Source organism: Rhinoraja longicauda, chromosome 25, assembly GCF_053455715.1.
Source record: "Rhinoraja longicauda isolate Sanriku21f chromosome 25, sRhiLon1.1, whole genome shotgun sequence".
Lineage (NCBI taxonomy): Eukaryota > Metazoa > Chordata > Chondrichthyes > Rajiformes > Arhynchobatidae > Rhinoraja > Rhinoraja longicauda.
In genome coordinates this window covers 910,717-922,765 of record NC_135977.1, presented here as the reverse complement: position 1 = coordinate 922,765, position 12,049 = coordinate 910,717, and the positions used below count along the sequence as shown (strand labels likewise).

General features: G+C 57.4%; 1 protein-coding gene across 1 annotated transcript in view; it reads left to right on the top strand.

Moving 5' to 3' along the window:
* Nucleotides 1-997: 997 nt before the first annotated feature.
* The window catches only part of LOC144606043 (syntaxin-2-like), a 41,623-nt gene continuing 30,571 nt past the window's right edge, over nucleotides 998-12,049 (top strand). The window contains exons 1-2 of the mRNA XM_078421830.1: nucleotides 998-1,067; nucleotides 3,541-3,640. Of these exons, the coding sequence (XP_078277956.1) occupies nucleotides 1,047-1,067; nucleotides 3,541-3,640 (121 nt within the window). The 5' untranslated portion in view covers nucleotides 998-1,046. The remainder of the gene's footprint in view (nucleotides 1,068-3,540; nucleotides 3,641-12,049) is intronic.

Below are 12,049 nucleotides of genomic sequence, written 5' to 3'. Positions count from 1 at the left end.
GGCCTATTTCTATTCCTATCCCTTATGACCTTAATCTTTCTTTTGCTCACAGATTCCCTGTGCAGGGACTAGTCACCAGGGGGAAGCTGAAGTGGTTGGAGTGTGGATGTTCTGGTGCCCAGCCACAGTGGTGGGAAGCTGACGTGGTTGGAGTGTGGATGTTCTGGTGCCCAGCCACAGTGGTGGGAAGCTGACGTGGTTGGAGTGTGGATGTTCTGGTGCCCAGCCACAGTGGTGGGAAGCTGACGTGGTTGGAGTGTGGATGTTCTGGTGCCCAGCCACAGTGGTGGGAAGCTGACGTGGTTGGAGTGTGGATGTTCTGGTGCCCAGCCACAGTGGTGGGAAGCTGACGTGGTTGGAGTGTGGATGTTCTGGTGCCCAGCCACAGTGGTGGGAAGCTGAAGTGGTTGGAGTGTGGATGTTCTGGTGCCCAGCCACACCAGGGGGAAGCTGAAGTGGTTGGTGTGTGGATGTTCTGGTGCCCAGCCACACCAGGGGGAAGCTGAAGTGGTTGGTGTGTGGATGTTCTGGTGCCCAGCCACAGTGGTGGGAAGCTGAAGTGGTTGGAGTGTGGATGTTCTGGTGCCCAGCCACAGTGGTGGGTGGTAACACTGCCACAGAAGGTGGAAATAAAGATCCATTCAGTCCAGCAATAAATAGATCACAGGATTGAACATCATTCAAACTGGGTTAGAGAAATGTAGGGAATGTGGGGAAGAAACCTGCAGATGCTAGTTTAAATCGACGGTAGACACAAGATACTGGAGTAACTCAGCGGGGCAGGCAGCATCTCTGGAGAGAAGGAATGGGTGAGGTTTCAGGAGGAGTCCCTCTCATTCCTTCTATCCAGAGGTGATATCTGTCCCGCTGAGTTACTCCAGCATCTTGTGTGTGCCTAGGGTTAGAGAAACATGTAGAGGCCAAGGACAGAGAGTGTGCTTGCTGGGAGAGCTGGTGGTTACTGCGTGTTGATTCATTTTTCTGCCTTGTAGTACAAAGAGACTCATGAAGAAGAGGTGACCATCACTGTGGAGAAGGATCACTTCATGGATGAGTTTTTCTGGCAGGTACGGAGGGGGAATGGTGGGTGCGTGCGCGCGTGTGCGTGTGTGTGTGCGTGTGTGTGTGCGTGTGTGTGTGTGCGCGTGTGTGTGTGTGTGTGTGTGTGCGTGTGTGTGTGTGTGTGTGTGTGTGTGTGCGCGTGTGTGTGTGTGTGTGCGTGTGCGTGCGTGCGTGTGTGCGTGCGTGCGTGTGTGTGTGTGCGTGTGTGTGTGTGTGTGTGTGTGCGCATGTGCGCGTGTGTGCGTGTGTGCGTGTGCGTGTGCGTGCGTGCGTGTGTGTGCGCGTGTGTGTGTGTGTGTGCGTGTGTGTGTGTGTGTGTGTGCGCGTGTGTGCGTGTGTGCGTGTGCGTGTGTGCGTGCGTGCGTGTGTGTGTGTGCGTGTGCGTGTGTATGTTGTGACGGTCTCCTACCCTGCTGGGAGGATCCCACCACAGTGTCCCTGCATCCTCTCTGTTGTCGGTGTTTGTGCTTTTCACGTCTGCATTTCCCAACCGTGGGCGGGCGGGCGGGCGGGCGGGCGGGCGGGCGGGCGGGCGGTTGGTCCCCCTGACGTTGCAGCTTTACACTGGGCTGATGTTCATTGCTTCCTCCTGGCGCTGTACAAGGGACTGTTCTCTCCAGAGAGTGGATTCAGAGGCTGAGGGGGGACCTAATAGAAACGTGTAGAATTATGAGAGGCATCGATTCTAAGAATAAAGGGGAGGACATTTAAAACTGAGATGAGAAAAAACAGGGCAGTGGAGGCCAATTCACTGGATGAATTGAAAAGAGAGTTAGATAGAGCTCTAGGGGCTAGTGGAATCAAGGGATATGGGGAGAAGGCAGGCACGGGGTACTGATTGTGGACGATCAGCCGCAATCACAATGAATGGCGGTGCGTACAGGCTCGAAGGGCCAAATGGCCTCCTCCTGCACCTATTGTCTATGTTTCTATGTTTGTAGATATGGTAGACAGTCAGAACCTTTAGCCAGTGTGGAAAGGCCAAGATGCAGAGAGCATAGTTGAGGGTGAGGGGTAACGTTAGGTGTGGGGGAGAGCGTGTGGGGGTGTGTGTGTGTGGTGAGTGTGGGGGAGTGTGTGTGTGGTGAGTGTGGTGTGTGTGTGGTGTGTGTGTGGGGTGTGTGTGTGGGGGAGTGTGTGGTGTGTGATGTGTGCGTGCGTGGTGTGCGTGCGTGGTGTGTGTGTGGTGTGTGATGTGCGAGTGTGTGGTGTGTGTGTGTGTGTGGGGTGTGTGTGTGGTGTGTGTGTGGGGGAGTGTGTGGTGTGTGATGTGTGCGTGCGTGCGGTGTGTGCGTGGTGTGTGTGTGTGGGGTGTGTGTGTGGTGTGTGGTGTGTGTGTGGGGTGTGTGTGGTGTGTGTGTGTGGGGTGTGTGTGGGGTGTGTGTGGTGTGTGTGTGTGGGGTGTGTGGGGTGTGTGTGGTGTGTGTGTGTGTGGTGTGTGTGTGTGGGGTGTGTGTGGGGTGTGTGTGGTGTGTGTGTGTGGGGTGTGTGTGGGGTGTGTGTGGTGTGTGTGTGTGGGGTGTGTGTGTGGGGTGTGTGGGGTGTGTGTGTGGGGTGTGTGTGGTGTGTGTGTGGGGTGTGTGTGTGGTGTGTGTGTGTGCGGTGTGTGCGTGGTGTGTGTGCGTGGTGTGTGTGTGTGTGTGGGGTGTGTGTGGGGTGTGTGGGGTGTGTGTGGGGTGTGTGTGGGGTGTGTGTGGGGTGTGTGTGGTGTGTGTGTGGGGTGTGTGTGGGGTGTGTGGGGTGTGTGTGGGGTGTGTGTGGGGTGTGTGGGGTGTGTGTGTGTGTGTGGGGTGTGTGTGTGTGTGTGGGGTGTGTGTGTGTGTGTGTGGGGTGTGTGTGTGTGGGGTGTGTGGGGTGTGTGTGTGTGTGGGGTGTGTGTGGGGTGTGTGTGGGTGTGTGTGTGTGTGTGTGTGTGGAGTGTGTGTGGTGTGTGGTGTGTGTGTGTGTGTGTGTGGTGTGTGTGGTGTGTGTGTGTGTGGGTGTGTGTCGGGAGTGGCTGTGTGGGTGTGTGTGTGGTGTGTGTGGGTGTGTATGTGGGTGTTGTGTGGTGTGTGTGGTCGTGTGGATGTGTGTAGTGTGTGTGTGTGGTGTGTGTGTGTGGGGGGTGTGTGTTGGTGTGTGTGTGTGGGGTGTGTGTGTGGGTGTGTGATGTGCGAGTGGTGTGGGGAGTGTGTGGTGTGTGATGTGCGAGTGTGTGGTGTTGTGATGTGTGATGTGCGAGTGTGTGGTGTGTAGATGTGTGGTTGTGTGTGTGCGTTGTGCGATGTGGTGTAACCGTGTACCAGCCTGCAGTGTGGTGTAATCTTTGCACCATGGATGTGTGCGTGTGGGTGTGGTGTGTAACTACAGGCAAGCTTTGTTCTCAGGTTGAGGAAATCCGTGGGCACATCGATCGTATTTCTGACAGCGTTGGAGGAAGTGAAGAAGAACCACAGCATCATTCTGTCGGCACCAACCGGCAGCAGTGAGTAGTCTCAGGTTGAGGAAATCCGTGGGCACATCGATCGTATTTCTGACAGCGTGGAGGAAGTGAAGAAGAAACACAGCATCATTCTGTCGGCACCAAACCCGGACAGCAGTGAGTAGTGAGGGGCCTGAGCCCCAGCCAGTCTACCCTCGCTCGCCCTGCCCACACTGTCACACTGACAGCAGTGAGTAGTGAGGGGCCTGAGCCCCAGCCAGTCTACCCTCGCTCGCCCTGCCCACACTGTCACACTGACAGCAGTGAGTAGTGAGGGGCCTGAGCCCCAGCCAGTCTACCCTCGCTCGCCCTGCCCACACTGTCACACTGACAGCAGTGAGTAGTGAGGGGCCTGAGCCCCAGCCAGTCTACCCTCGCTCGCCCTGCCCACACTGTCACACTGACAGCAGTGAGTAGTGAGGGGCCTGAGCCCCAGCCAGTCTACCCTCGCTCGCCCTGCCCACACTGTCACACTGACAGCAGTGAGTAGTGAGGGGCCTGAGCCCCAGCCAGTCTACCCTCGCTCGCCCTGCCCACACTGTCACACTGACAGCAGTGAGTAGTGAGGGGCCTGAGCCCCAGCCAGTCTACCCTCGCTCGCCCTGCCCACACTGTCACACTGACAGCAGTGAGTAGTGAGGGGCCTGAGCCCCAGCCAGTCTACCCTCGCTCGCCCTGCCCACACTGTCACACTGACAGCAGTGAGTAGTGAGGGGCCTGAGCCCCAGCCAGTCTACCCTCGCTCGCCCTGCCCACACTGTCACACTGACAGCAGTGAGTAGTGAGGGGCCTGAGCCCCAGCCAGTCTACCCTCGCTCGCCCTGCCCACACTGTCACACTGACAGCAGTGAGTAGTGAGGGGCCTGAGCCCCAGCCAGTCTACCCTCGCTCGCCCTGCCCACACTGTCACACTGACAGCAGTGAGTAGTGAGGGGCCTGAGCCCCAGCCAGTCTACCCTCGCCCTGCCCACACTGTCACACTGACAGCAGTGAGTAGTGAGGGGCCTGAGCCCCAGCCAGTCTACCCTCGCTCGCCCTGCCCACACTGTCACACTGACAGCAGTGAGTAGTGAGGGGCCTGAGCCCCAGCCAGTCTACCCTCGCCCTGCCCACACTGTCACACTGACAGCAGTGAGTAGTGAGGGGCCTGAGCCCCAGCCAGTCTACCCTCGCCCTGCCCACACTGTCACACTGACAGCAGTGAGTAGTGAGGGGCCTGAGCCCCAGCCAGTCTACCCTCGCCCTGCCCACACTGTCACACTGACAGCAGTGAGTAGTGAGGGGCCTGAGCCCCAGCCAGTCTACCCTCGCTCGCCCTGCCCACACTGTCACACTGACAGCAGTGAGTAGTGAGGGGCCTGAGCCCCAGCCAGTCTACCCTCGCCCTGCCCGCACTGTCACACTGACAGCAGTGAGTAGTGAGGGGCCTGAGCCCCAGCCAGTCTACCCTCGCCCTGCCTGCACTGTCACACTGACAGCAGTGAGTAGTGAGGGGCCTGAACCCCAGCCAGTCTACCCTCGCTCACCCTGCCCACACTGTCACACTGATGTCATGGGTGCTGGCAGCCAGGCTAGTGAAAGTCCCTCTGGAATGAGCAAGTACACGCGCGTTTAATCAACTCCTAGCGATGCAGAGCAGAGGGCAGGGCAGAGGGCAGGGTAGGGCAGGGTAGGGCAGGGTAGGGCAGGGTAGGGCAGGGTAGGGCAGGGCAGGGTAGGGCAGGGCAGGGCAGGGCAGGGCAGGGTAGGGCAGGGTAGGGCAGGGTAGGGCAGGGTAGGGCAGGGTAGGGCAGGGCAGGGCAGGGCAGGGTAGGGTAGGGTAGGGCAGGGTAGGGTAGGGCAGGGCAGGGCAGGGCAGGGTAGGGCAGGGCAGGGTAGGGCAGGGCAGGGTAGGGTAGGGCAGGGCAGGGTAGGGCAGGGCAGGGCAGGGCAGGGCAGGGCAGGGTAGGGCAGGGCAGGGCAGGGTAGGGCAGGGCAGGGCAGGGTAGGGCAGGGTAGGGCAGGGTAGAGCAGGGCAGGGTAGGGTAGAGCAGGGCAGGGTAGAGCAGGGCAGGGTAGGGCTGGGCAGGGTAGGGCAGGGTAGGGTAGAGCAGGGTAGGGTAGAGCAGGGTAGGGTAGAGCAGGGCAGGGTAGGGCTGGGCAGGGTAGGGCAGGGTAGGGTAGAGCAGGGTAGGGTAGGGCAGGGTAGGGTAAAGCAGGGTAGGGTCGGGCAGGGCAGGGCAGGGTAGGGTAGAGCAGGGTAGGGTAGAGCAGGGCAGGGTAGAGCAGGGCAGGGTAGGGCTGGGCAGGGTAGGGCAAGGTAGGGCAGGGTAGGGTAGAGCAGGGCAGGGTAGGGCAGGGCAGGGTAGGGTAGAGCAGGGTAGGGTAGAGCAGGGTAGGGTAGGGTAGGGTAAAGCAGGGTAGGATCGGGCAGGGCAGGGCAGGGCAGGGTAGGGCAGAGCAGGGCAGGGCAGGGCAGGGCAGGGTAGGGTAGGGTAGGGCAGAGCAGGGCAGGGCAGGGTAGGGCAGAGCAGGGCAGGGCAGGGCAGAGGGCAGGGTAGAGGGCAGGGTAGAGCAGCCAGTCGAGGCGGCCTCTGTCTGCAGAGCAAATGTGTTTCTGGTGGAATGTGGAATAAACAGGAAATTAAATTTTCCTCAGAATTGTGCTGAGGCTTCTGTTTGAAAACCAAGATGTGTGCACGCGGGCACTGGACACACGGTGTGGATGTAGATATCCACCGTCTGATGAAGGGCCTCCATCCGAAACATCAGCCATTCCTACTTTCCAGAGATGCTGCCTGACCTGCTGAGTTACTCCAGTACTGTGTGCCTGTCATGGTCTTTTTAGTTGCACTTCTGGTCCTTAGCAATGATGGGTCAGTGGCCGGGATTGGGTGTGAGGTCCTTGTTGTAATAAAGCCGACTAACTCTCGAATGTTGTGCACCACCCCGTCAGCATGAACAGACGCGGGCACCATTGTTGGTGCAAGGGTTCCCTCTCAGCTTGGCCTCTCTCTGAGCCCCTGCTCTCTCTCTGAGCCCCTGCTCTCTCTGAGCCCCTGCTCTCTCTGAGCCCCTGCTCTCTCTCTGAGCCCCTGCTCTCTCTCTGAGCCCCTGCTCTCTCTCTGAGCCCCTGCTCTCTCTCTGAGCCCTTGCTCTCTCTCTGAGCCCCTGCTCTCTCTCTGAGCCCCTGCTCTCTCTCTGAGCCCCTGCTCTCTCTCTGAGCCCCTGCTCTCTCTCTGAGCCCCTGCTCTCTCTCTGAGCCCTTGCTCTCTCTCTGAGCCCCTGCTCTCTCTCTGAGCCCCTGCTCTCTCTCTCTGAGCCCCTGCTCTCTCTCTGAGCCCCTGCCTGGGTCAAGGGTTCTCTCTGAGCTTGGCCTCTCTCTGAGCCCCTGCCTGGGTCAAGGGTTCTCTCTGAGCCCCTGCTCTCTCTCTCTGAGCCCCTGCTCTCTCTCTGAGCCCCTGCTCTCTCTCTCTGAGCCCCTGCTCTCTCTCTGAGCCCCTGCTCTCTCTCTGAGCCCCTGCTCTCTCTCTGAGCCCCTGCTCTCTCTCTGAGCCCCTGCTCTCTCTCTGAGCCCCTGCTCTCTCTCTGAGCCCCTGCCTGGGTCAAGGGTTCTCTCTGAGCCCCTGCTCTCTCTCTCTGAGCCCCTGCTCTCTCTCTGAGCCCCTGCTCTCTCTCTGAGCCCCTGCTCTCTCTCTGAGCCCCTGCCTGGGTCAAGGGTTCTCTCTGAGCTTGGCCTCTCTCTGAGCCCCTGCCTGGGTCAAGGGTTCTCTCTGAGCCCCTACTCTCTCTCTCTGAGCCCCTGCTCTCTCTCTCTGAGCCCCTGCTCTCTCTCTCTGAGCCCCTGCTCTCTCTCTCTGAGCCCCTGCTCTCTCTCTGAGCCCCTGCTCTCTCTCTGAGCCCCTGCTCTCTCTCTGAGCCCCTGCTCTCTCTCTCTCTGAGCCCCTGCTCTCTCTCTCTCTGAGCCCCTGCTCTCTCTCTGAGCCCCTGCTCTCTCTCTGAGCCCTGCTCTCTCTCTGAGCCCCTGCTCTCTCTCTGAGCCCCTGCTCTCTCTCTGAGCCCCTGCTCTCTCTCTGAGCCCCTGCTCTCTCTCTCTGAGCCCCTGCTCTCTCTCTGAGCCCCTGCTCTCTCTCTGAGCCCTGCTCTCTCTCTGAGCCCCTGCTCTCTCTCTGAGCCCCTGCTCTCTCTCTGAGCCCCTGCTCTCTCTCTCTGAGCCCCTGCTCTCTCTCTCTGAGCCCCTGCTCTCTCTCTGAGCCCCTGCTCTCTCTCTGAGCCCCTGCTCTCTCTCTGAGCCCCTGCTCTCTCTCAGTGCCGGTTGGATGGGGTATGACGTGGGCAGGCTGTGGAACGAGCCGTTGCAAGATGCGGTGTGGTAAACGACGCAGACTTGCTTGTTGGAATGTGGGGCTTGGCAGCTGCTCTCCCCTGGCTAGTGTTCACTCACGCTGCTAATCATCCACTTTAACAGCTCGCTACACAGCCTGCTGTCTCCACACGAGCTGTGCCCTCCAGTGCAGCAGCAACTGATGCAGCCCTGGGCAGCTCCCCATGTTGCTCCCTCAGCCTGCTCATCACGAGACCCATCGCATGTACCGTCCACCAATGCAGCCTGGCGCCAGGGCGGCCGTGTCCCAGCAGAGCACCTTGTCCCAGCAGAGTAGAGTACTGTGTCCCAGCAGAGCACCGTGTCCCAGCAGATCACCGTGTCCCAGCAGAGCAGAGCACCGTGTCCCAGCAGATCACCGTGTTCTAGCAGAGCAGAGCACCGTGGCCCAGCAGAGCAGAGCACCGTGTCCCAGCAGAGCACCGTGGCCCAGCAGAGCAGAGCACCGTGTCCCAGCAGAGCACCGTGGCCCTGGTCACCAACGGCCAGTACATTTCCGTTGATCCACATTATTGCCGGTGTTTGCAGCCTATATAGTTTCCTGCCATTAGTTGCCAGTGTCCTGTAACCAGACCGATCCTGACTGTGACCGGACTCCTGCCCAACCCAGCTCTGTAGGGGAGGGGGGGTCCCACCTCACAGTGGGCGGGGGCGGGGGGGTGGGCGGGGGGGGCGGGCGGGTGCTGTGTAACAGGGGACTGGGCGGGTGCTGTGTAGGAAGATGTGGCTAAGCTGCAAATTCCACAAGCTCTTGGGAAAGATGCCGCCAGGCTGGAAAGGGAGCAGAGATGATTTATGTGGATGTTGTCAGGAGTCAAGAGCCTGATGTCGGGAGAGGTTGGACAAGCTAGGACCTTATTCCTTGGAGTGCAGGAGACTGAGGGATGATCTGAGAGATGGTATAAAATAATGAGGGGAATGGATAAGGTGAATGCACAGAGTAGGGGAATCAAGACCCAAAGGAGAGGGCCAAGATTTCATAGGAATCTGAGGGGTAACTGTTTCTCACAGAGGGTGGTGGGATAATGGAATGTGCTGCCAAAGGAGGTCGTTGAGACAGGGACTGTAACAACATTTGAAAGACATTTTGACAGGTACATGGATAGTAACGGTTAGAGGGATACAGGCCAGGGCCGAGTGGATGTGGAGAGGATGGTTCCACTAGTGGGAGAGTCTAGGACCAGAGGGCACAGCCTCACAATTAAAGGACGTTCTTTTAGGAAGGAGATGAGGAGGAATTTCATTAGTCAGAGGGTGGTGAATCTGTGCGATTCTTTGCCACAGACGGCTGTGGAGGCCACAAGTCAGTGGATATATTGAAGGCAGAGATAGAGAGATTGTTGATCAGTGACAGTGGGACTAGTGTAGGTCAGCGTGGATGAGATGGACCTGTTTGTGTGCAGTGCCTCTGTGACTGTAGGTTGGATGAGTGGGAATACGTCCTTCCTGTATGAGAGGTCTGTATGAGATAGTATTGGGGAAGTAGCTGTTGCTGAATCGGGTGGCAAGAGCTATTGTTCTCCTTTGCTTGGGCAATGTCTAGTTGTGGCAGGTGGAAGGGAGGGAAAGGCAGCGGCTGTGGTGTGTGTGAGTGTGAGTGTGTGTGTGTTTGTGTGTGTGTGTGTGTGTGTGTGTGTGTGTGTGTGTGTGTGTGTGTGCAGGTGGAAGGGAGGGAAAGGCAGCGGCTGTGGTGTGTGTGCGTGTGAGTGTGTGTGTGTTTGTGTGTGTGTGTGTGTGTGTGTGTGTGTGTGTGTGTGTGTGCAGGTGGAAGGGAGGGAAAGGCAGCGGCTGTGGTGTGTGTGAGTGTGAGTGTGTGTGTGTTTGTGTGTGTGTGTGTGTGTGTGTGTGTGTGTGTGCAGGTGGAAGGGAGGGAAAGGCAGCGGCTGTGGTGTGTGTGCGTGTGTGTTTGTGTGTGTGTGTGTGTGTGCAGGTGGAAGGGAGGGAAAGGCAGCGGCTGTGGTGTGTGTGTGTGTGAGTGTGTGCAAGTGTTCTGATCACACAGTGCGTGCAGGTGGCTCACGAAGAAAGCAGACGCAATGCGAGCATTTATCTCAAGAGGGCTTGTGTACAAAAACAGGGATGTAATGCTGAGGCTGTACAAGGCCCTGGTCAGGCCGCATTTGGAATATTGTGAGCAATTGTGGGCCCCATATCTGAAGAAGGATGTGCTGGCTCTGGAGAGGGTCCAGAGGAGGTTTACAACAACGATCCCAGGAATGAGTGGGTTAACGTACGATGAGCGTTTGTGGGCACTGGGCCTGTACTCGCTGGAGTTTAGAAGGATGAGGGGGGACCTCATTGAAACGTACAGAATAGTGAGCGGCCTGGATAGAGTGGATGTGGGGAGGATGTTTCCACCAGTGGGAGAGTCTAGGACCAGAGGGCACAGCCTCAGAATTAAAGGATGTTCCTTTAGGAAGGAGTTGAGGAGAAATGTCTTTAGTCAGAGGGTGGTGAATCTGTGGGATTCTTTGCCACAGACGGCTGTGGAGCCGTCAGTGGACATTTTTAAGGCAGAGATAGATAGATTGTTGATTAGTGCGGGTGTCAGGGGTTATGGGGAGAAGGCAGGAGAATGGGGTTAGGGGGGAGAGAGAGAGATCAGCCATGATTGAATGGCGGAGTAGATTTGATGGGCTGAATGGCCTAATTCTGCTGCTGTCACTGATGACCTTGTGACACGTACCTGTGCTGTGTCACCTGTGCTTCAGATTGGTGCAGTGTTGGCAGGGGTGATCTAGTTGCAGGTCTGGTGGAAGGTAACAGGGGTGAGGATGCTGCTGTGCCTTCCCTGTGGCCCTGACAACACGGGCGTGTGTGCAGAGCAGGGCAGCTGGCAGACGTGCATGTTGTGAGGGGTCCTTCACAACCACCCATTCCAGACTTCCAGGGGATGGTGTGGATTGCCCTCAGACACCTGCCAGCAGCCGTCTGTCTCAGTGAGAGAGCAAGGTTGGTGAAGGGGCAGAGGGGTGGAAGGAATGGAGCTCATGGAACTTGTTGTGAGTGAGCACATAGAAACACAGACAATAGGTGCAGGAGGAGGCCATTCAGCCCTTCCAGCCTGTACGCACCGCCATTCAATATGATCATGGCTGATCATCCACAATCAGTACCACCTTCCTGCTTTCTCCCCACATCCCTTGATTCCGTTAGCCCTAAGAGCTAAATCTAACTCTCTCTTGAAAACATCCAGAGAATTGGCCTCCACTGCCCTCTGTGGCAGAGAATCCCACAGATTCACAACTCTCTGGGTGAAAAGGTTTTTCCTCATCTCAGTCCTAAATGGCCGACCCCTTATTCTTAAACTGTGGCCCCTGGGTCTGGACTCCCCCAACATCAGGAACATTTTTCCTGCATCTAGCCTGTCCAATCCTTTAAGAGTTGTATATGTTTCTGTGAGATCCCTTCTCATCCTTCTAAATTCCAGTGAACATAACACTAAAAGTGTTTTACATTTTCAAAACTGCAGATGTGGAAAATCCAAAATAAAGAGATAAAAGGACTGAGTGTTGGGAGCAGTTGCTTTCCCCACAGATGTGTGCTGGCCTGCTGAGTGTTTGTGCAGTGTATTGTTTGCTGTTGTGTTGTGACACCAGTGTGACTGTCAGGTGCCTGAGTGCCTGGAACTGAGACCCATCAGCTTTGGGGGAGTGCTCAGTCTGTGTTATTGGTCTGTTATTGTCACGTGTACAGATACAGAGAAGTCTTGTCTTGACAAATTATACCATGCATGAGTATAATCAAACAGTGCCCAGTGCAGAGTGTAACGTTACAGCTACCGGGGAAGTGCAGGTAAAACAAGAGCAGGGGCTGCAACGAGGGAGATTGGGAGATTGGGACCACACCCTTAGCTTCTGAGAGGTCCCGACAGTAGTCTGATAACAGCGGGGAAGAAGCTGTTGCTGAGTCTGGTGGTGTGTGCTTTCAAGCTTCTGTACCTTCTGCTGGAGAGGAGCAGGAGTGACCGGGGTGGGACTGGTCACAGAGTCATAGAGTGAGACAGTGTGGAAACAGGCCCCTAAGCCCAACATGCCCACACCGGCCGGCCAACATGCCCACACCGGCCAACATGCCCACACCGGCCAACATGCCCACACCGGCCAACATGCCCACACCGGCCAACATGCCCACACCGGCCAACATGCCCACACCGGCCAACA